This window comes from Podarcis pityusensis (genome assembly GCF_964106645.2).
Source record: "Podarcis pityusensis genome assembly, chromosome: 17".
Lineage (NCBI taxonomy): Eukaryota > Metazoa > Chordata > Lepidosauria > Squamata > Lacertidae > Podarcis > Podarcis pityusensis.
Genome location: NC_138042.1, coordinates 24,400,556 through 24,425,668, shown reverse-complemented (window position 1 = coordinate 24,425,668; position 25,113 = coordinate 24,400,556). Strand labels below are relative to the sequence as shown.

Genomic DNA, 25,113 nt, shown 5'->3' with positions numbered 1-25,113 from the left:
GTTTAAAAATAGGTGATGGATTTTTACAAATTGTTGTAATTTGTGTTTGAAAGGCTTCTCAGCTAAAGTGGTTTTTATTTCATAATTAAAGGGTGGTTTAATAGAACATTTTGAATTGGTATTAGTTATTCAGAAATATGTATTGTGCCCAGAACTGATTCACAGAGTCAGTCAGACTGGAGGCGATGACTGCAGGCTGCCTATCCAAGTGTCCACCTCAATCACCTGTACAGGTGTGTGATTTAAGTTTTTGAATAAAAGGTCTGCATGCTGAGAGGACTTGTACCTCATCCACCCACCCACCCCATCACCACCACCTTATCTGACTTTGCTCCATTGCTTCATGAACTTATCTCTTGAGCTTCGCTTATTCTTGGATTAGAGAAAAAATGCTCACAGTGATGGAGTATGGGGAGGAAGGCTCATAGCCCCCTCAACTCCTTGCATCTTCAGTTGTTAAAAGCCCACTCACCCTCTCTGTTGGGTGCCATTGCGGCCTGGCTGTCAGGATGCTGTCAGTGATTCCCGGCTGGTTGTCCAGGAAAGTATGAAGACAATGAAAAGTTTCTTACAGTCCTTTTTTTGTTTCAAACATTACAGAGAGAGGCTATATAACCCAGCCTCTTGGATAATGGCATTGTCCCGAGTGAATCTCTACCACCACTCCCATCTCTCCTACTTCCTCATTCGTCACTTCTATGGGTGCTGCTACATGTCCTCTGTCTCTGAGCTCTTTGCTCTCCTACTTTTAAGGCTCATCAGGTTCTGGGAGATGCTGGGTCTGGAATGCTTTCTTTTTTAAAAATAATAATAATAATTTTTATTGATTTTCCAATAGAAAACATCCAATTAAATATCCGATCATAATACTTAAAAAAAAAAAAAAGGCACAACTAAAAAACTAAAATAAAAAAGATCCAAATTGTATTTATTAATTTCTTGGGGCTCCCCACGGTCTGGATCTCTGGAGCATATCTCTGCATCTTAGACCTGCTTCTCATTTTTTCCATATTTTCCACATCTCGTGGAATGCTTTCTAGTGACAACGTGTCAGCCAGCTGCTGCTCTGGCTCGCCTATTATTTCCCAACTTTTCCTCTCATCTGCTTCTGAGCTGTGACCTCCCACAAACCTCTGTTGTAAATCTATACTGTCATCCTCTTCCCTGGAAGGGTCAGGACGGGGAGGCAGTCTCCCCCATTCCTTCTCTTTCTAGTCCCTAACACTGGTATTCCTTCACATGCCGGGATCCAACGTGGGAAGTCCCAGTGACTGTTTCCCAGGCAGTCTCTGGGCTGAGTTTGCTGCCTGAGTATTTGGTCCCACCCACTCACCTAATCAGTGAATTGTGAGCAGGCATGGGCCAGCAGGAGGCAGGCTTAGTCCACCCCTCCAGTATATTGCATAGGCACACGGGTTGCTCTGCAGCCACTTTTTGTTTCAGCCAGTGTCAGGGACTGGACAGAGGAGGAATAGTGGAGACCACCTCCCCATCCTGAACCTTCCAGGGAAGAGGAAGACAGTATAGATTTACAACAGTGGTTTGTGGGAATTTGCATGTGATGGCCTGGGATTTGGACTCGGAGGCTGAACCTGAGGAATCCCAGCCTGCACAGGAGTCCTCGCCTCCAGAACCAGCTGAGCTGGGGCTGGGGGTTGAGCCTGAAGGGTCCTCATCTGTGCTGGATCCTCAGGTGCAGGCACCAGCTAAGTCTGCTCTGGCTCCTGAGGTGATGGAGGACCCATTGACAGCAGGTGCTCCACTCTCAGTCCCGTCAGGGGAAGCTGAGGTTGCCTCTGGGTCCAATAACCCTCCTGCCTCTCCTGAGCTGCAGAGGCTCAGGGCAGAGAGGCGGAGGGAACTAAGTTCCTGCAGGAGGAGTGCTCGCCTCCAGGCCAGGAGAGGCGAGTCACCTGTGGACCGGGGCCACCCTATGCCTCGGGGCAGATAAAAGCCAGCCAGCCCCAGTCCCAAGTTGTGGGAGCAAAATTGTTGGTAGTCTGTTCCTGCCTGCACCCTGTCCTGCTCTTCTGCCAGAGTTCTTGACCTCACCCAACTCCCTGCCTTGGACCCAGCTTCAGCTTGATGGACTGCCTCCATACCACACCCTCGACCTCGGACTGGACTCGGACCTCACCGCACGATTACCCCTCAGGACCAGCCCATTGCAGCTCATAGGAAGATGAGGGTAAAAGTTGGGAAATAATGGGAGAGGAGGGGGACAGAGTCAGAGCAGCTGGCTGACATGTTATCCCTAGAAAACATTCCATACCCACCATCTCCCAGAACCCGACGAGCATTGAAAATAGGAGAGCAAAGGGCTCAGAGACAGATGGCCCTAAGCAGCAACTGCAAGGTGGATGGTGCTGTTGACAAATGAGGAAGGAGGCGAGAAGGGGTGTGTGGAGATTTACTCGGATCAACACCATTACTCCAAGAGGCTGCATTTCTAAGCCTCTCACTGTGAATATTGAATAAACAACATTGGTAAGAACTTTCCTTGTCTTATCCATTCCTGGCAACCTACTGTGGGGGGTTGGGTCCTCTGACGCCTGACAGGCAGGCTACTTGCAGCTCAAGGGAGCACTTGTTCAACTGGTTTTAAGAAATGTAAAGCTATTCCAGGGACGGGATCACATTATAGGCACCTGCCCAGTCAAACTCCACAGGTGAAGTCTGCTGAACTGTGCACTTCCGCCCAATGCTCGACTAGAAGAAGAAGAAGAAGAAGAAGAAGAGTTTGGATTTGATATCCCGCTTTATCACTACCCGAAGGAGTCTCAAAGCGGCTAACATTCTCCTTTCCCTTCCTCACCCACAACAAACACTCTGTGAGGTGAGTGGGGCTGAGAGACTTCAAAGAAGTGTTACTAGCCCAAGGTCACCCAGCAGCTGCATGTGGAGGAGCGGGGACATGAACCCGGTTCCCCAGATTACAAATCTACCACTCTTAACCACTACACCACACTGGGGAACAAAAGTACAATTTTGACCTAACATATTGCGAGTATTTCCAAATCAGCCATTCTGCTCCACAAAAGGTTTTGCCTGACTTCATACCAGGATTCCATTTCCACATTTCTGTGTAATCCCATTGTAGCCAATGGATTTTAATTATTCTAGTGAACTCAGGAGAAAAGCCAGAGGCTTTAGATAAGTGACTGCTTGCCCATTAAGGCTGGGAATAGCAGAGTTTATTGTAACCAACTTTTTCAGAGCAACTCACACAATAGGTGCTTACCTTTTATTGATTTTGGTCATCCCTGCTCCCTTTTTAAAAGAAGCTGTAAGGTCTTTAAGGAAACAAATTCTTTGCTTATCCCATTGATCCCCTTCCCCTGTCTCTTAATGTGGAATTGTAGAGAACAGTGCTAAAAAAAAGAGAATGATTTCCCAGTGCTATATTTAATGTTAAATACTCCCTCACTAGATACTTGGTTGTAGTCAATGTAGCACTAAGCCAATCATTCCATCAGCAGCAGGATCTCTCCTTGCACAATGGAATTATTTCCCCCTCTCTTACCCCTGCATGCCTCCTAAAGAAGTTCCCCAACCTGTCAGAGCTAATTTGGAGACAGCATGGGGTGCACATGTGGGTAGGAGAGGGGAAAGTCCTTTTGCGCTAGCACTAATCCTTGACAGAGGCAGATTTAGGGGAGCTCAACCAGTTTGCCTGCACTGGGAGCTGAGCTGAGAGGGCACCTGAGGGAGCGCCACAACAATGACTTAGAACAGAAGTTGAGAGGCAGGGGGTGAATATTGCTGTTGCACAGGCAACCACTGAAATTTTAAAGCCCCAGATCCACCACTGCCCATTGTTCCTGATATAAATGCTCCCAGGGCAGCTACTTCATATTGCTTAAAAAGGTTAGCTTTTTAACACCAGGGTTTCATGTTCCCTGCATATTTTGAGTAAAAGAGAAGTGATGCAAACTTCACAAATCATAAGCTCACTTAAAGAAAATGGCTGAAATATTTTGTAGAGGCATATACTTTTAAGTACGGAACCTTTCAGCATAATTGCATCAAAAAACCCCACAAAAAACCCAGGTAATTTAGAGCTTTCCCTTAATTCTGAATTAAGAAATTTCTCAAATACTTCTTTGAGATCAATGTGCACAACTCAATAACCTGGTCATGTGATTTTTCACCACAACATATATTTTCAGTGTGTGAGAGAGAAATCTCTTGTTCATATATCTTTTGTTTTCTAAACTTGAAATAAATTGGGGAGTGCAAGGTATTCTAGATGAAAGCACATCCCTCCCCCATTTTTAAATTCCAAATAATTTAAGATTCTCTTTTTAATCCACTGTGGTTGATCTTATCATTCTAAAGGATTTCACTGTCCAGAACTCCAGTCCAAAAAGAACTTTGGATCTGTTGTTGCTTTTCAGAACCACTATTTGATTACATGGTTAATCTTTGATGGTAGCAAATGCCAAATGTTTCCTATGTTCCTGTCTTCTGTGTTTTCATTTTTTATGTCCAGAATTTATATGGAATTAAGAGTTCTGTATTAGAAAAAGAATGTGAACTAAAAACCCAAATTCTGTCACTGTTTATAAATTGTGCAAATTAAGAATGTGCAAGAATGTGCTATTAAGTTCATGCAAATTGCATCTTGTACGAATTATGGATGAAATCTGATCTCAAACCACATTTCAGGCCAGGCAATAGTGATAACATCTAAAAAGTTGTTCCAAACTCCTCCAAAAGTTGCTCCAAAATATCTGTTCCACTTCATTTCAAATGGAGACGATCTTGTGGAATTTTGCCTCATTACAGCTGCCTGCCTAGATCAACAACATGCAAGCCCATCCCTATCGAACCCTCTCAGGCCTGCTCTATTCAAAGATGTCCATTCCCTTAGTGATTAGTTCTCCGCTGGGTTTGATCAGCTGCCAAGAACTTCCACCCTGGGCTTGTGTCAACTCAGCTAGTCTGTTTAAGTGCATGCCAGAGGCTGTTTTTAATATAGTGTGCACTGGACATGCAAATCACCGAAAGACTCAAAGCTATTTTTCAGGCACCCTGCTAGTGTGATCTGAATCTTGATTTATGAAGTGGAACTCCCATGTTGTACTTTAAATGTTGAAAGAGAAGAAATATATTTCTTGGTCTGTCATACATCACTAATATAAAGGCATGCATTCAACAAAACTTATTCTACTACATATCTTTCCAGGAGTGGAATGAAGCCTTAAAAGGATTTTAAAAACCCAATAAAAAGCAGGTGGTATTTTTTTTTTCTTTCCATTTTCAGATTCTTATATTGAAAGGGAGGGAGCAACATTTTAGCAAAGTGTAATTGGGTTTACTGAAGGATGTGATAGCATACAAGCTGAATAAAGGAAACCTATTAGCCTTCCCAAGCTCAAATATGTATGAAGATTCTTTTCGGAAGACATCTTTCATTTATTTATGTCTTGCAGTTATCTTCTGCCTCACTTCCAAGGAGTCCAAGACCTCAAAAGATGACACAAACATTCTCCACTACCCCAGAGAAAAGAATTGCCCTCATAACAATCTTGTAAGGAAGGTTAGGCCTAGAAATAGTGATTAGCCAATGGTCAATTTCATGTCTGCGATTGATTCCCTCAGTCATTCCCCCAACACTAATCCAGGAGTGGAGAACCCTTTTTAGCCTGAGGGTTGCATTCCCTCATGGAATCTAATTCCAGGAATCTAATTCCAGTGGCTACATTTGTACAAAATCCATACCAAATACAGCCATACCTTGGAAGTCAAACGGAATCTGTTCCGGAAATCTGCTTAACTTCCAAAACCAAAGCTCAGATTCTGAGAAAAAGTTAACCTGCAAAAGAAGTCTTAACTGAGGGTGGGCAGGGTAGTCCCTCCCCCTACCTGGCCTGATCACCTTGGCAATGCCTCCCCAGGAGCGATTGGGCAACTGGCTGAGGTAGGCGGAGACCTCCAGGTATCCCACCTGGGGAAGGCAAAGCCAAGCCTGTGCTAATGGTGCCGCATAGGGTCCAGGCGGCTGTGCACAACCATGCAAAGGGCACCCCCCATTTAATGTGGGAGCGGTCATTCCTGCAGACCACTTTTGACAGGTATGTGAGGCAACCCACCTGCCAGTCATATGGCATTATCATTATGACAGGTGACTGACACCTATCCAAGTCCCTTGCACAGCACTTCCCATATCCCAGACAACCAGCTGACTGTCAGGCATTTGGGAAGTGCTGAGCAAAGAACTTTGTGCAGTAATTCGCAAGTGTCAGATAACCAGTTAGTTGCCTGGCATTTGGAGGTACTGCCCTTTCAGTCAAGCTCCATTTTTACCTTCCCAAAATGTTGGACATGTCTTGCCCCAGATGGTCTTGCAGGTCAAATGGTGAGACATGGCAGGCTGGAAGTTCCTCATCCCTGTCGAGAATCCCACCCCTCGCCAACCACACTTCCAGCTGAGACACAGCAAGGGGAGCTGCAAGCATCTCCTTAAAAAATGCTCCGTTCCAGGAAAGTGATAGAAAAGGCTGCTCCCATATTTACAGGGAGGAAATGTTCCCAGTAAGTAGGTGGATGAGCGAAGCTTTGTGCTTTGCTTTAGTTTGTGCAGCCACAGCTTCTGAATATGCCTAAAATTGGATCGTGTTCTGGGCTTTTTTCTAGATAACATATTAGTTGTAATAAAACGGTGCCTGTTCTTTTAGTAAGAATTCTGTCTGGAAAGCAGAATTTCCCCTATTTTTAAATAAAAATGAACTTTTAAAAACCATGGCATTGGTAACAAATAATGGAGTAAATGGTATAATTGGGCCATTTGAAAAGACTGCTTCTGAAGACATTGCCAGCATGGAGTGATGACAACTGCAAACAGCACTGTCACCTGCTCTCCATGGTTTATTCATCACCAGGGAGAGCGATAAACAGGCTTCCCCCAGTTTGCTCCGCAGTGAAGTGTGATTACTTCTGAGTTTTTTTTATTTAAATATATGAAGTTCATCAATCCTTCCAAGGGAACATTTGCATGCCCCCTTAAAAAGGCAAATGCAAGGCCAAGCCTGGGGAATTTCAACCAACATATTGAAAAACAAATCAGCCAAATCTCCTGGGTGCTCTGTTGCATCTCAAGTAGGACAGTTCAAGCAGGCAGGCTGGTTTTGAACTGGGATTGTGCTTCTTGCTTGTCTTGATGGAGAGGTGTGTGAATCACATGCCTCCCAGATTGCTTTAAGATCACCTTGATTTGTAGAATTATTTGTAGGCAAATAATTGGCCAGCTGTTTGGCTGTCTGGCTGCCTGATGTCGATTCCGCCTCCTCTCGCTCCCTTTCTCAGTCATCATAGCTCCCCCTAAGGGTTGCTAAGTCACAATACTGCAGTGACAGTAGAAACCACAACTCTATGCACGACAATGGCACAAAGCCTTTTGCACTGGGCAAAGGCCCTGTGTTGATAACACTGCTACAATGATTGTGATCAGTGCTTTTTTTCTGAGGAGAAAGGTGGGAAAACTCACCATGAAGCTTGTTTGTTTATTTATTGTGGGCCTGGTTACAGTGCCACACACCCTACCCCGAGCAGTGGCTAAATGTAAGATGTGATTAATAAATTCAAGCAGACGGTGATCTGGATTAGAAATGACCACAACTTCATTGATTATATAGGTGGATTTTTGGCTCAGACATTGGGTGTATATCCATTCCAGGACCTCAGACAAGAAAAATAATTACTATGTAATTTTTTTAAGGTAAGGGGACTCAGTTCCCTTGAGTTCCTGCTGGAAAAAAACAAACCCTTGATTGTGATGCTTTGTTAAAAAATAATAATAATCACAACAGGTAATAAGGCGTGCTTAAAGATTTGCTGCTGCTTCTTTGCAAATTGGCTTTGAATGTACCAAAGCATGGAGAATTTGGATCCTTGCCTTCTTTCAGCACCAGTAACAACCTGCTAAAAGGTATTTTCCCTTTTCAACTAGATCTAAAGTGGCACCACAGATGGCAATATTTTACCACTTTGCATGCTGGGCCCTGCATTAAACATGGATGCTGTTGTCGTTTAGTCGTGTCCGACTCTTCGTGACCCCATGGACCAGAGCACGCCAGGCACTCCAGTCTTCCACTGCCTCATGCAATTTGGTCAAACTCATGCCGGTAGCTTCGAGAACACTGTCCAACCATCTCGTCCTCTGTTGGCCCCTTCTCCTTGTGCCCTCCATCTTTCCCAACATCAGGGTCTTTTCCGGGGAGTCTTCTCTTCTCATGAGGTGGCCAAAGTATTGGAGCCTTAGCTTCAGGATCTGTCCTTTCACTGAGCACTCAGGGCTGATTTCCTTCAGAACGGATAGGTTTGATCTTCTTGCAGTCCATGGGACTCTCAAGAGTCTCCTCCAGTACCATAATTCAAAAGCATCAATGCTTCGGCGATCAGCCTTCTTTATGGTCCAGCTCTCACTTCCATACATCACTACTGGGAAAACCATAGCTTTAACTATACGGACCTTTGTTGGCAATATGGACCTTTGTTAGGAAATAGTTAAATGTCTTTTTCTTTTCTGTTCATTGACCTTAGTCCAGTGACTTCTGTTAATATCTTTTAAAAGCTGTTTCCTCAGAGACATCTAATTTCTCATCGTAAGTAATTGAGCCTGATCTTTAAAATGCTTTTGTTATTCAAAGCAACCTGAATGTATAGCTTGTTGGGAGCTGTATTGCCTCCCATCTGGAGATGCTCTGCTAGGTGTGTTAACCCCACCATCGAGATTGCAGCTTTAAATTAAATCTCTGTGGACAACTAATAGAGGCTTTCTGTCCAAATGAAAACTATGCTTGGAAAAGAGGTGTGCCATTCAAAATTTGCAGATTAGGTCTGGATGGGATATCAGCGGCTGCCTTCTAGCAGGTCAAACTATTTGTCTATCTATGCCCAGTATTGTCTGACTGGCAGTGGCTCTCCAGATTCTCAGGCAGAAGTTTTCTGCAACTATTGCTATCTGGGCTTTTTTAACTTGAGACAGTAGACAAGAGGTGGTTAACCAGATGTTCCAGATGTAACCAGATGTAATGTTCCAGATATCATTGGACTCCAACTCTGATCAGCCTCATCCAGTGTGGTCAATAATCCTTCAGCACACCTACACAAGTCCTTAAACCAAGTACATGCCCTCCAACATTTCTCTGATGAAAATAGGGACATCCGATTCAAATTATTATTATTATTATTATTATTATTATTATTATTATTATTACTATTATTATCCACTTCTGACTGGGTTGCTTCTGCTAGTGCAATTGTTGCACTGGATTTCATCTTTCACAACCACTATTCTTGCCCTTACTCTAGTGCAAGAGCTCTTGTGCTGGGAGTCAAACGATATTGAATCTGGGCCTGAGTGTTTTTGGCAAGATTGTGTAACATTGGGTGCTGGATCTCAAGCAGCAAAAGCTTTTCTGCTAGCCCAAGATTGCCATTTTCTTTGTATCACTTTGGAATATCATTTGTTTTGCCTTTTCCTCCCACTCTGAATTAAGGAAAAAGAGGCTGGGAAATGAAACTGGCTGAAGATGACCCACCCTCTAAACATGAGATGTGCCCCATTCTCTGACATTTGTTAATCCCTAGAAGTGAGTTGATGTCTTGAATTTGATCACGCAAAGTGTCAGCATATTGGCTGTGTGGGGGGAAACAAATTTGTTTGCTAAAGTGAAGGATAAGTCCCATTGACAACACAGCTCTCAGCATCAGAGAGAGAGAGATGAAACAAAAGCAATATGAAAATTGATCAATGAAGTGCTTGCTTTGCAGTTAAATCAAGATGAGGGTGGGGGAGAAGAGAAATGGGCGGGGGGCGGAAAGGACTCAAAGTTCTTTTCTGTGACAAAACCTTTAAGAAAACTTATGAAGTGGGATTAGTGAAGAAAAGCTGTTAATACTTTTCTTTAAGTATTTCCTTCCAAGCTTTCTTCAGATTCAGCAAGCCCTAGTTGTTGATTTTCTGAGCTGTGTTCTTAGTGCAATTGGGTCATCAAGTTGTTAGGAATAACTGCTCTCTGCAATTACTTTTGCCCTCTTGCTGTTTCCCCTGCTCTCCGTCACCTCTGTTTTCCTTCTCATTTTGAAAAGATTCACCCCCACCTCCTGATTTAACACAGCACACAAACAACTTTCAAAATATGCAAGCAGTTCCATTAAAATATTAAGACATGGACGATCAGATTTTGTTTCAGGACCCTTAGCTTTTCAACACACAGTCATTTCTTTTTCTTTTTTCATTTTAGGAAGTAAAATGGTCAGGAAAATAAGCTATTGGGTATCAACGCCTTTAAAATGCCACCCATAGATGATGTTCCAGTATGTATGTCTGATATTAAAGTTGTGTGAAATTGGCAGGTAGGGGCCATTCAGGGGTCCCTACGTCAATTTGAGTTACCTCTTTGAGGTCCTGCTCCATCTCTAAGAAGACATAAACACCTCTGAGCTATCCCCTTCCCCTTTGGATTCATCAAAAATCAAAGCACACCCTTGGTCTCAAACCTTATGTTATGTTTTATCATGACTGAATCTTGAACAAACTCAGAGTAATTGATTCACACAATGGTTTTCTTCCTTTTAAAAAAACACCAACACCATCAGCTTATTTACAGTGAGTTGAACTAGGCTTCGGGGTGGACTGTATTTCAGATTTCAGTGGCACTCTGTGAGAGGCCAAAATTTGGTGCCCTCCCACCTCTCGCCTTCCATTCTGCTCAATTCACTATGTTGAAGCAATGGTTCTTCAACATCAACTTCGTTGGACTGGTCATGTTGTGTGGATGCCTGATTATCGTCTTCCAAAGCAACTGCTCTATTCCAAACTAAAAAATGGAAAAAGTAATGCTGGTGGTCAACTAAAGAGCTTTAAAGACTGTCTCAAGGCATTTTTTTTTTTTTAAATGTAGTATAAACACCAACAATTGGGAAACACTTGCTTGCAAGTGCTCCAATTGGAGAACAGCCTTTACCAAAGGTGTCATGGGCTTTGAAGACACTCAAAATCAGGACGCAAGGGAGAAACGTGCTAAGAGGAAGGCACGCTTGGCAAATCCACACCGTGATCAACTCCCACTCGGTAACCAATGTCCCCCTGTGGAAGGACGTGTGGATCCAGAATTGGCCTCCACAATCACTTACGGACTCATTGTTAAAACCATGTTTAGGGAAGACAATCTTACTTGGCTACGAGTGATAAGAAGAAGAAGAAGAAGAAGAAGAAGAAGAAGAAGAAGAAATCATAGTTGTGGCACCCTGTGGCACCCTCCTTGGCTCAATGTCCAGTGCAGGGGGAACTGATTGTGCTGCCCTAAATCTGCCTCTGCTAGGTTTCTACATGTCACCAAAACTACACTCAATCAATCCCCTTTTGTAAAGTTGTCTAAATATTCAGTAAGCTGATTCTAAACTTATTCACAAGACAAATCAGACATCCTCTAATTCAGTCAAGATTGATCAACATTTAAATAGCAGGGATGAACAAAAGCGGGAAGAGGTGATATGAATTTATAATTAGAGTCCATAGATCCGTTTTAGAATTGCTTTATACTTTCTGAAAAGTTTTCTGAAGAGTTTTAGAAATGCTTCAGCTAGCAACAGAGTACAGAAATAAATTGCAAATCTCTCTCACTTGCTCTCTCTCTTTTGATGCTGTTGCATTTGGGGACATTGGGGGTGTGGAGAAAGAATAATGGAATTGCCCATAAACCATTAAAGCACATTTGGCCTCCGAAAAATGAATTCTGACTTTGCTAGCATTTTATTGACAGTGATTGTAAGCCAAGAATGGTAGTAAAAATAGATTTTGCAATGTAGGACATATAAAGCACAATATTGATATTATATGAATGCTGTACTTGAAACAAGCATATTTACAGCTGAAAATGGTAAACAAAAGGGCATTGTCAAGTACATAATTCACCTTTCTTCCACTCATATTATTCACACCTTCCTTACAACCTAAGGATCCAGTTGAGGGAAGATGTGAAATTATCAGGCTGGAAGAGGGTAGAATTTTATTCTTGCCATTATCTTGCAGCAGAATACAATTCTTAGTACAAGAGGTAGACAGGGCCTAAACAGACATCTTTTCCACATTCCACAATCTTCCCTGATTTGCTCTGCCTAGGTACCACAAACAGAAGCCTCTTGGCCACTTCTAATTCCTTACACAAAATGGTGAGCAGCCTAGAAGCTTCTACAGAGCAAAACAAGAAGTATTGACAATACAGTCATACCTTGTGTTGCGTTCCGCTCTCCTTACATACTTTAAGCTTATGAACGCAGCAACCCCAGAAGTGTTTACTTCCAGTGATCTGTGCGCTTCGTGCATGCACAGAAGCTCTCAATCTCGTCATGCACATGCGTGGAAGAGGCACTCTAGTTGCAGACTTTTCGGGGTACGAACAGCTTCCCGAAATGGATTAAGTCTGCAACTAGAGGTACCACTGTAGTGCTGACTTGTTGGGTTGTTGTTTTTTGCAGGTGTGGAGAGGTGTTCCTTGAAGTCAGCTCTTGTTAGTACCTGTCAGAGTTTTAATTCTATAACCAGGAAGAGAGAACTTTGCACCCAGTGTAAGCCACTAGGCTGGACATAGCTTTTTACTGATGTGGGGAGGAAGGGAGAGAGAAAGCCAGGAAAGAGACAGGATTCAGTTTTCTCTCCCCACTCCAAATATGACAGATTTAAATGCTCTGGAAAGGGAGCACCATCCTCAATAAGGAGGAAATGGATGCTTGGATTTTCCCTAGTGTATAGGTAGAGCAGTGTTCAGCATTATACTACCATCCCTGCTTTTACAATAGGCTTGTTCACACATTACACTGAAAACATTTACATGCTGTCTCTATTCATGTACAAATGTTTGCGTGAAAGGGCATACATGATTAGTACAGCTTAATTCCTGTGTACACAGGTGCAAAGAGTTTAATGGCATACCCTCCAATGTTTCTTCGAAGAAAATAGGAATGTCCTGTCGTCATCATCATCATCATACCGCCACTCATCTGACTGAGTTCCTTCAGCCACTCTGGGTGGCTTCCAACATATATAAAAGCACAATACAGTAAAACATCAAGCATTTAAAACCTTCCCTATACAGGGCTTCCTTCAGCTGTTGTCTAAAGGTTGTACAGTGGTACCTCTGGTTGCGAGCGGGATCCATTCTGGAGCTCTGGTCAGATCCCAAGGAATTTGCAAATGGAGGTGCTGTGTCTGCGCATGTGCATGGCACAGTTTCGTGCTTCTGTGCATGCACGCACAGCAAAACCCGGGAAAATACTTCCGAGTTTGCCACGTATGTATCCCAAAGGATATGTAACTGGAGGTGAATGTAAGTAGTACCACTCTATAGTTATTTATCTCCTTGTCTTGGGGGTTGCATAATTCCATACCCTTCAACATTTCTTCGATGAAAATAGGGACATTCTAAGGAAATGTGGGACATTCCGGGGTCAAATTAGAAACTGGGATGGCTTCCAGGGACTGGAAAATAGGGATTCTTGGGGGGGGGGTGTCTGTAATGGGGCTTATTTCTAAATCTCCCAGCTTGCAATTAGACTTACACACAGGTAAATCTGCACAAGAAAAACCTACATAAGATTGTAGACATGGAAAGCAAGTATCTGTCTCTTGCAAATACAAACACACAGGGTTGGAAGAGAGTCCCATTGTGTTCAATGGTAGTTGCTCCAAGTGTGCATAGGATTGCAGTCAAGCAGGGCATTTGTACACATGTCTACTCAAAAGTAAACCTCACCAAGTGAAATTGAACTTATGGTTAGGTAAGTGATCATAACAGTGCCACCTCGATGATTTCATATCCCTCCTAAAATAGCCAGATTTTGCTTAGGCCATGGAAATCAACTGCTGTTGGTCCATCAAACACTTTGCAACCTGACGTTTCCCATTTCAGACAAAAGCAGTTGAGATTTCTCTGCTTTATTGTGCTTAAGAATGAGATCCCTGAAGTTGCATGGAGGATTTTGATCGTCATTTCTCATTCACTTCCGTGGGAAATAGGGTCCACATCTCTTAGGCGGCTTTACAAATTGAGGAATAAGCCAGTATATTAACAAGGGAAACCCTTCCTCTGACAGTCTCTCTTTGAGCCCTAAGGCTTGTTCCGCATGCCCCGTTGGAGACTCAAGCTCATTGTCTCCTCTTGAAGCAATGAGGCTGACCCAACTGCTGTTTAAAATCTGGGCAAATACCGTAGATTCATACATTGCTGTCTGCTTTCCACCCCCAAGGCAAAGCTGTATGTCATAATCACAAGCAAAGTACCTTTCCTTCTTTATTTTTTCCATGTTAAGAGGATAAATACAGCTCCCTTCAAGTTTTCAGATCATGCTAATTTCTTGCACGAACACATCAAGGCAAAACGTTTCTGCACACAGATATTTTGAAATATTGTCAATCTGGGAAACAGAAGGGGAGAAATGGTTTCTGAGGTTTACCAAACACACAAACATTCAGGCCAATTCACACTCTATTTTTTCTCACTGTTGCATCTGGGCATCACTCGTTCCTCTACCTCAGCCAGCACAAAGTCATTGGACTCCTTCAGAAAAAAACTGTTTATTGAACATGGAGGTGAGAATGTATCTGATCTTTATTATTTCATTCTGATTTGTTTGCACAGAGGTTTTATGACAATGAGCATTCATCCTGAATTCTTTTTTTTTTTTTTTTTTTGCCTGCACAGTGGTTATACAGCTACCCATTCATCCCAGACTTCTCAGTGCTTTTACCATCACTTTCCTAATAGCAAGAAGTTCAAGGGGCTGTTATTTATTTTTTTAAGTGGATTTGTTTTGCCAGACAGCCAGAACACTTTACTCTGCTTCAGTTGTGCAAACCTAAATTTCTGGTATGCACTGAACCACTCCTGAAAAATACTGCTATTCTGGAAACAAGCTTTGTGTTTATGGCTAATTTTTCTCTTGCCACTTGGTTTAGAAAAAGCAACTGGCTGCATTAAATACACACTTTTAGTCCTTAATTAGAATGGGGTTTGCTCACTTCTGTACCTTGGTCTACCACGTAACAGCAATTATAGAGAAGCTAGGTATTATCCTCATTAAATGTTCCTTGATACAGGAGAGCAATGGCTGGGTTCAGTTGATTTCCAATACAGCCTTGACATTTGAGAGTTTGTCCTAGTGCAAGTGTTCCACATATGTTTTCCTGTGCTATAATTTTATGAAGTTCTGTGGGTTAAACCACAGAGCCTAGGGCTTGCCAATCAGAAGGTCAGCAGTTCGAATCCCCGCAACGGGGTGAGCTCCTGTTGCTCGGTCCCTGCTCCTGCCAACCTAGCAGTTCGAAAGCATGCAGTGCAAGTAGATAAATAGGTACCGCTGCGGCGGAGAGCTAAACGGTGTTTCCGTGCACTGCTCTGGTTTGCCAGAAGTGGCTTAGTCATGCTGGCCACATGACCCGGAAGCTTTAACCGGCTCCCTTGGCCAGTAAAGTGAGATGAGTGCCGCAACCCCAGAGTCATCCATGACTGGACCTAACGGTCAGGGGTCCCTTTACCTTTACTTCCTCTATAATCAGGAAACTTAGATGATTTCTAGGACTCCATTTTAATGGCAGGAGGAGGAGGAGGAGTTTGGATTTGATATCCAGCTTTATCACTACCCTAAGGAGTCTCAAAGCGGCTGTTGCAATTGAACAACATCTAGATGGGCCAAGGTTACTGACCCTTGCATTAAAATATAAATACAGTCGTATCTTGGTTTTCGAACAGCTTAGTTCTCAAACGTTTTGGCTCCCGAACGATCGAAACTTGGAAGTGAGTGTTCTACTTTGCGAACTATTTTTGGAAGCCGAATGTCCAACGGGGCTTCCACAGCTTCCGCTTGGCTGCAGGAGCTTGCTGCAGCCAATCAGAAGCCATGCTTTTGTTTTCAAAATTTTTGGAAGTCGAACGAACTTCCGGAATGGATTCTGTTCGACTTCCAAGGTACGACTGTACTAAATTCATTGACAACTGCAGCTCACACACTTCTGCTGGGTGGAATTGCATGACTTGTCTCTCCATAAGGATTAGCTGGCTTTTTGTGGTAAACAGAGTCTCTGCAAAAGGTTTGGTACTGATGAAAGCCCAACTGGCTGTCTTAAATTCTATATTCCTGTCCCATCAAGATGTTGTGACATTTCCTCTTAGTTCTCTGAGGTGGTATTCACGTCTTATGAGATAAGGTTGAAACCAGCTTGATGTCAGTCCAGATGTCAACCTGAATATCTCTCGCATGCATTTACTAAGGCCAAGTGTGCCACAAATCCAATGTACTTTGTGGTGATGGACCTATCTGACCCTCTTTCTCCCATCAGAACACTTCATTATTAATCTTCAACGGGTACAAAAATAATGCAAAAAAGTGTGCTAGCTATTTTATTAACATGAGGGATTATGCTTTCAGCAATATATCAGAAAGTATTTTATCTAAGCTGTATTAGCGATTACATTTGCATTTGAATTTCAGCCCCCATCATTTCATATGCAGAAACAACCCCAGAGAAAACAGGACAACATTCATCATGTTAGACGGATCTGTCACAGGAAAAGAAACTGTTGAGGCTATTCTAATTTAATTTTCCCCCTTGATTTTTATACCCCCTTATCTATTAGCTCAAGATGGTGCAAAAAAAAAAAAAAGACACCCCCAAACAAATACCTAATACATTAAGATGGAACCATAAAAATCTTATGACATAAACAATATGCATCCTTCCAAAATTTATTGACAAGAAAAGCAAACTTCCCCTCTCCCACAGCACTGAGAACACATCCAAAAGGAATGGTGGCGTCTTAAAATGCTTCTGAAATGCAGCTAGGGAAGAATGTTGCATGGCTTGAGAGCTTCAACTGAGAAAGTTGATCCATAGACCTTTGAGATTCTAAGTTTGCACAAAAAAAAATGAGTATGGGAGGAAAGAAACCTTAAGTGGTTGTAAGGGCTGAATATGCAGGCTTTGTACACCATTCAAAGCACCTCCCCCCAAAAAACCCCCCTCACACTACAAATCCTGTAGTTTGCTAAGGGTGCTGGGAATTGCAGCTCTGTGAATGGTAAACTATAGTTACCATCGTTCTTTGGTGATGCGTGTGCTTTGAGTGTGTGGTAGATACACTGCCAGAATTAGAATTGACACCAAATGTCACCTAAAGCAATTGTCTGAGGCAAAATTACCTGAAGGAAGTGAAAAGAGTTTGGCTAAGGAAAAGCTACATTTCTTACAATAGGGGGAGTGTCCCAACCATTAGGCAGTGAGAGGCAGTTACCTCAGGCAGCAAAAAGTTAATAACTGAATTTTGTATTATTGTATTTTCAACTCTTGGGCGAGGTGCTTGTTGGACTTTCTGCCTTAGATGCCTCAGTAATGGATACTTCGCAGCTTTACTAAAGGGCAGGGAGAACAGCTTCCTGCTCCATCTTGGGCAGAAAAATGTCTTGGTTCAGTCCTGATTCAACACAGGTTTCCCCGAACAGCACTGAATGTGAAATTTGGATGTGAATTCAGTGGTTTCATGACCTTTCTTGGATGAAATACGAAGAATCCTGAGGAAAAGTTCAAGGGAGCTTTATGTATTTGTAAAGTGGAATTCTGAGGCACACTTCAAAGGAGAAACTTCTTAGGGATGTTAAGAGAACTAAAAAACATTTTAAAGTGATGGTGTGTGATGGAGGGGGCAGTATTCACTCATATCTGTAAGGATGTCTCTCAGATATGTGTATAATTTCAAGGTACTGTATATAATTATATCTTCATTGCATCACTCTCTATTTGAATCATAGAATTGTAAGGTTGGAAGGGACCCTGAGGGTCATCTTGGCAGAGACTGCTTTAAATTATTTACCATACATTTCCCCCAGGATTTTGTCCTTAAAATACCTCTTTCACAACAAACAGCCTAATTCAGAGTGGCAAATTTTAGGACCCTCAGTGTCGACGCTTCACTTTCCCCAACCGCTGTGTCCTTTGGAATGCACTGGGGCAGGAACTGTCTCACCCTATGGATGTATGCACCCATAGCTAACTGAAACGAGAGGCGATGTCAGCTGAGGCCTCTAGGCTTTAATGCCATACAGATATTTACTACATAGCTGCATAACGTACCCTGAACAGAAAGGTGTTGGGGTAACCGAAGATACACTTTCTTAGCATTGGCAACAGATTCCCAAGTGGAACATAACTGCAATAAACAAATACTGCATCATACTTGCTAGTTTAGTATTCTCCAATCACTCCTACTTTCTGGTACCCAGACTGAGCCCAACATTCCCAATGAAATCCATTTCCTGGATCGAATTGTACAGACCTATAACTGGGTTTTTCCTTGCTAAGCAGATATGAGGAACATTTTGGCTCTCCAGTTGTTGCTTGCAGAATCAGCCCCAGCAAGTGTGGCCAATGGCCTTTCAGCAACACTTGGAGGGCCAAAGGTTCTCCAGAAGTTCTTCCTTCTCACCCCCTTCTGTGAAAAGCACACATGGAAATAATGAAAACTCAAAAGAGTATTGGGATGGTAAACAGTGGGAGACCGATACGCATTTCCCCAACACCTGCTTTTACAAGGTCCAAAGAGTCAGACTGAACAGAATGAGAAATCACACACTGGGAAATATTGAGACAGACTGCAGCCTTTAGGCCTCTATAATGGCTGAAATTCTCTCGTGCCTATTCAGGGAGAGACAACGGCAAGTGCCCACAGTGGAACAGCCTCGAGGTGCTGCGTTGCTCCTTTCAGGCTTCAAATGCCTTTCAAAGCTTGCAGAAAGAGCTAACAATAAAGAGGATTGTAATTCAAATGTTAATATCTCATTAAGTTTTATGAGCAGAGAGGGAAGAGGGAAAATAGAAAAGAAAGCAGCAGCAATGGAGCCTTTTCATGTGGAGTCAACAATAATACTATATAAAAAAACCCATACAGTACACTTGCCAATAGACTTGGAGGTTTTTTCTGCATCATTCTGCTGTCACTGGGTCATAGCATCAGTGGGAGAAAGCTGAAGGAAGGAGCTTTGGGAATTTTCCTTTAAAAAATCAGCACAGACTTGAGATGGAATGGACTTGCTGATCTACTCATGTACAAGGGACACAAACTGGATCAAGACTTTCATCCTAGCCTGCAAGATGGCCTGGTTCACATATTACGCTAAACCACAGTGTATTAAACTACAGCTTAGTGTAATGTGTGAACCTTGGTCCTTGCCCAGAGGCTTAACTATGGAATGTAAAAAGAGCCTGCAAGATCAGGCCAATGGCTCCTCTAATCAAGCATCCTCTTTTCACAGTGGCCAACCAGATACCTCTGGGAAGCACACAAGCAGGGCATGAGATCAACAGCACTTTGCCCACCTGAAAGTCACAACAACTGGTATTTAGAGGCATAGTGCCTCTGGCAGTGGAGACAGAACATAGCCATCATGAATTTGTCTGGTCCTCTTTTAAAGTAATTCAAGTTGGTTTGTTGGTTTAAAATAATTCAAGTTGCGGCCTAGGACCCATGTACCTACGGGACCGCCTCTCCTGGTATGCCCCACGGAGGACCTTAAGGTCCACAAATGACAACACCAGGTCACAAGGTGGTTAGATTGGTCTCAACTAGGGCCAGGGCCTTTTCAGTACTGGCCCCATCTTGGTGGAACGCTCTGTCACAAGAGACTAGGGCCCTGCAGGACTTGACATCTTTCCGCAGGGCCTGCAAGACAGAGCTGTTCCGCCTGGCCTTTGGTTTGGACTCAGTCTGCCCCTTATGTTTCCCTCCCCTTATGGTTTTGATCTATGGGCTACTATTAAAATGAGGCTGCATTTTAAATTATATTTTAAGCTGTATTTTAAATTGGTTTAGTTTTTTATTTTATTTTTTAATTGTAATTTTACTGGTGTTAGCCACCCTGAGCCCAGCTCTGGCCAGGGAGGGTGGGGTATAAATAAAATTTTATTATTATTATTATCACTGCCTTCTATGGGAGGGAGTTCCATAGTTTAACAATGTGCTGCATAAAGAAGTATTTTCTTTTATCTGCACTGAATCTTCCAACAGTCAGCTTCATTGAATGTCCTCAGGTTCTAATGTTATGGAGGGGGGGGGGGACTTTCCTCTATCTGCATTCCCCAAGCCAGGCATAAATGTGTATACTTCTGTCTTAACACATCTTATTCACCTTTTCTCTAAACTCAAAAATCCTAAAAGCTGTAACATTTCCTTGTAGGAAAGTCGCTCCATCCTCTTTATCATTTCCATTGCCTTTTTCTGAATCTATTCCAACACCTCCAGACCAGAACCATACAAAGAATTCCAGATTCAGTCGCATCACAGATTTGTACAATGGCTTTATGACATCAGCAGTTTTATTTTCATTTCGTTTCCCAATTATTCCTAGCATGGAATCTGCCTTTTCCACAGCCGCTGCACCGTGGGACGACATCGCCATCAAGCATCCCACTACGACCCCAAGCTCCCATTCCTGGTCAGTCATTCCCAGTTCAGAAAATGTGGCTTGGCTGTAGTCACTACCAAACAGTGGCTTTAATGTAAAATGGTAAACGGGAGAGCTTGGAGGGGTAAGGGCTGGTCATGATAGCTATATTGTACCTCCATTGTTGGAAACAGCATCCTTTGATTACCTGTTTCTGGAACTGCAGGTGAAGAAAAGGACCTTTGCACTCAGGTTCTGCTAATGGGGTTCCTATGGGCATCTAGCTAGCCCTCGTGAAAACAGGATGCTCAACTAGATGAGCCTTTGGCCTGATCCAGGAAGGCTCCTATAATCTGTCAATTAATGCTAAATCTCTTACAGAGGAGAAACATTGAAGCAGCACAGCACAAGGCCAGCTACTACAGATAGATGAGATATATTTATAAAATCTAGTGATTTTACTTGCTATTGTCAAAACTATTGGGCGTCAGAAAAAGAGAAAGAAACACATTATCTATCAGCCAGGTGTTTGACAGCCTACTGTGACTGTCCTGCAGAGCTGCCAACTTTTCATCCATTTTTGTCATTCAGCTTTTAACTGCTGCTTGATGAACAGATATCTGTAGATGAGAAAGTTTAGCCCTGTGCTTTGAAAAGCTTGGCTTGCTGATTTCTGCACAGCAAACTCCTGTTTCAGGCAAAAGAGCTGGGTAAGAAGATTCCTTTTCCTGATCAGTTGGCAATCTTACCAGTCAGGATTAAAATGGGAGGTTTATCAAACACCCGTTGCACTAATTTCACCTTGGCGGATCACAAACACTGCAGTTAGCCAAAGCTGCAAATGTGAGGATTCCACCAAAAAGTTGCTTCATAGGTATGGCCCTCATTCTGCAATTACTTGCACATCTGCTAGAAATCAGCATTGAGGTTAGGGCAGGAGGAGGGACCAACTGTGGCTTTGTATGTGGAAGGCTCCAGCTCCAATGAACCTGGCATCTCCAGTTAGAAAGGAGCAGGGAGCAGATATGGGGAATGTGTCATGCAGTGGTAAATCAATCAAAGCAGAGTCTTCATAAACAGAATGAAACTGAAGAAAATAAAGTTGTTCATAAACAGCATAGTTAAAGAGCATACACAGAGTGCTCCTAGCAGCTATCTGACTCTTCACAGAGGCACAGTCTTAGTTACTGATTTACTAGAGTCCTGGAGCCACTCTTGTCTGCAACAACACAACACACACACTGGCTGAGACACACAGAGAGACATTGGCTACTTTTATAGGGAGAATGAGTCATCGCTCAAGATGAGTCGCGAGTCACTTAGCAGTTAGCAGTTAGCAGGCTTGAATGATTGTGTAGTCCTTGTAGTCCTTACTGCTTCTGCTCTCAAGAACCTTTGTCTCATGACAGAAAGAGCCTCCTTGCCAGAAGAACCCAGAGAACCACTGTCAGTCAGAGTAGACAATACAGGGCTACAAAACCAAATAGCCTAACCTGGTAGAAGGTAGCTATGGGAATGTTCAGGGTGGCAGAAGTGGATATATTGTTTATTTATACCCTTCCTAACTTGTGCTATCAAGTTCCTTTACTTAGCAGGGTGCATTCCTCTTTACACAGCAGAAAACTAGTTGCAAACTCATGTGAGTTTCTTAAGACAATACGCAATTCAATCTGGCTTGTCCAGATTGAAATGTGTTCTGATATTTTCCTGGTAAGACCCCTTGAATCCCTCCTAAAAGAATAAAGGCACCACAGTCTTATTCATAAGCAATAAAAAGAAAGTTTACTCATGATCAGGCACAGCACAGTGTGATCCCTGAAGGCAGGCTTAAGGCTTAAAGTTACAAGCATATGCAAACAGGTTTACCTCATATGTGGGTTGACCTAGTGACTGCAGTTAGCAGTTCGGGAAGTTCACAGGACGAAAGGAAGATGAAAAAGAGGGAGAGTAGCAGCATGCCTTGTCCTTTTACCAGGTGTGGAAAAGTCATGCCCACCCACTAGTCACATGCAAGAAAGGATGCTCCAGGCCAGGAGGAACAGAAAGTTTTTGACTGGCTGGACCAAACATTCCCTTGCATGTCCACTCTAGGAAAAAAAGGAATGTTGTACTTGACTGTTCTCAGTGGATTCCATCCCACAGTAGCCACTTCCAACCCTCTGCCCACCAAGAGCACAATCCTATATGCATCTATTTGAAAGGAGGTCTCATTGAATTCAAGAACGCTTGCTTCCAGGTAAGTGGGTTTAGGAACACAGTCACAGTAGGGTGGGGAATGGAGAGCAAAGATTAAGGTTATCCCTTAAAATTGGCAGGTGCTGGATTTTAAGACCAAGAAAAGGAAACAAAAGAAGAGGCAAAGCCTCAAAATAGCATTGGAAAAATGTTCTTTTTAAAAAATCAAATCAAATAACAGTCCTTGTAAAACAATAGCACGCCCAGCATGTTTCAGCTGACAACAATAGCTTCTTCGTGGTACAAGATGAAAGGTTCTCCTGTCAAGGCAACAGCTTGTTGAGACAAATAAAAAGGATTTGTTCACACAACACACAATCAACCTCCAAAAGCACACTTCCAGATGACCTGTTTATTATGCATTTTATCCTGCTTTGATTGCAGGGAGATTACTTAGTGTTGGCTATTTAAGGAGCATTCATTCTGATTTATCTGCAGGGAGGTGAGATGACCCTGGTTCCTGCAACAGCCAAATAATCTGACCTGATATAAGAAAACTCCTGATACCTATTTAAATTGGCACTGGACCATATATTTTTCCAGAATGAGGGCCATGCAGAGCTATCAGCCCTAGGGCTTGCTGCTTGCTAATTAACCAGGGGTTTGGGATAGGCCCTCCATATCACCTGCCCAGAAATATGGAGAGACCTCCACAGAATGTGAGACTGAGATTTTGAGCGGCTATAGAGAAGATTGCTTCCAAAAATGAAGCGGGTACAGCTCAATCCCAGCTTTAACCCTTCCTTAATGTGCATAACAGAGTCCTGGAGCAGAGCCTTAGCTAAAGTTGTTTTGACTCTCCTTGGCTTCCTTCTCTGGGGAGCTGTTGTGGCTTTAGTCCTTGGTGGTGCGTTTGTAATCCTCACCTACAGAAGCTACGGAGTCTTCTTTCAGAACAGATTCTTCCTTGTGCCAGGCTGGCTGGCCATCATGGCTGCTCTTCTGCTGGTCCCCACCGGTGCTTTGGCTATATGTGCCCCAGTAAAGAACTCTCGCCATCACCAGGGGACTTTGATGTACTTTCTGTTGGTCCTTCTCTGCCTAGAGGCATCCTCAACCATCATGACCCATGTCTACTGTGTCAAAGCGGGCCATCAACTGAAAAACAGCATGGACCACTTCTTTCGCCAATACAACAGAACTGCTCCACATTACCGTAGCAACAGGGCTGTTGATGTAATCCATAAGCAGCTGAAGTGCTGCGGAATCAACAACTACACTGACTGGACGGCAGCGCTGCCAACTCATCTCCAAGCTGGGCATGTCTTTGCCCCCGAAAGCTGTTGCAAAGAGGCTTATTTGGACTGCAAGGGTGACGTAAGCCAGCCGGAGAAGCTGTTTAAGGAAGGCTGTCTTCAGAAACTGGAAGGGAGGCTGCATTTTGTTATGGGATATATGGCTTGGTGTTGTATGGTGGTGGTTTGGTTGGAGATGCTGGCTGCTCTTAGCAATGGAATACTTATGAAGGAACAGCCATTCCAAGACTTCCAAATTCTTGATTCTGCTGCTTTCTCATAAGCAACAAAACTAGTCCCTTTCCATCTTACCTGAAGTTATTGTGCACTGCTCTCAAATCTTGAGATGGCCTTTGTAAAACTGGGAAATATGAGACTAAAAACTCCTCTTGGTATATAGATGCCAGATTCTTCTCTCTCTCTCCCTCTCTCTCTCTCTCTCTCTCTCTCTCTGACTAATACTAAATAAATGAATGCATCTGAAAACTTTGGACTGTGGGCAATTTTTCTAGCATTGCATGTGTGACAGTGAATATTTTGATACTGATTGCCTTTGATACTGATTGTACAGTTGCAAACTCTTCCACTGCTCTGGAAGTAGAGCTGTCTGAATGTTGGCAGTCCAGCTTTAGCGAGGGAAAGAAAAAATTTCTGTCGGTCATTAAACCTCACACAGACCAAGGTCTGGAAAGAGGTCCCATCAGGTAGAGAAACTTAAGAGAAGAAGGTCTGCAGTGGAGAGTAGGTACATAAAAGAAAGATTAAGTGAAAGAAAGGGAATTATGCTAGAAAGGGCACTGTAGAAAGGAAGGATGAGAAAAGAATGAAAGGGGGTCTGACAAGGGTGGTTTGGAGGGCTCAAGGCTGCAGGCCTGGGAGCTTAGTGTTCCGAGATATATGACTGCTGTGCCTTTAAGAGTTGTCAGGCTTCAGAGAAATGGCTTCTGCCCCCACTTTGGCTGTGCATTGGCAGAAGAAAGCAATTAGAGTCCCTTACCATTTTAAGAGTGTTTAATGATAACAGCAAAAGAACACAGCAGCCCTTCTTGGAGCGAAGGTGCTCCCAATTAAGTTTTCCACCTCCTTCCCAGAGTCATCGTCACTTCCCCTTCTTGCAACCTGATCTCTCAACCACTGAGCCTTCTGCATAGCAACCTCCTTGCCTTGGGAGAGAGAGGCTGGGCACTCTCAAGCGAAGGGGAGTCAG

General features: G+C 43.1%; 1 protein-coding gene across 1 annotated transcript; it reads left to right on the top strand.

The window, feature by feature from the left end:
- Positions 1-20,350: 20,350 nt before the first annotated feature.
- LOC308466619 (tetraspanin-3-like) lies at positions 20,351-24,413 on the top strand. The gene is made up of 2 exons (XM_080987513.1): positions 20,351-20,487; positions 23,110-24,413. The coding sequence occupies exon 2, from the start codon at positions 23,377-23,379 to the stop codon at positions 24,187-24,189; it is 813 nt and encodes a 270-aa protein (XP_080843639.1). The 5' UTR covers positions 20,351-20,487; positions 23,110-23,376; the 3' UTR covers positions 24,190-24,413.
- The last annotated feature ends 700 nt before the right edge of the window (positions 24,414-25,113 follow it).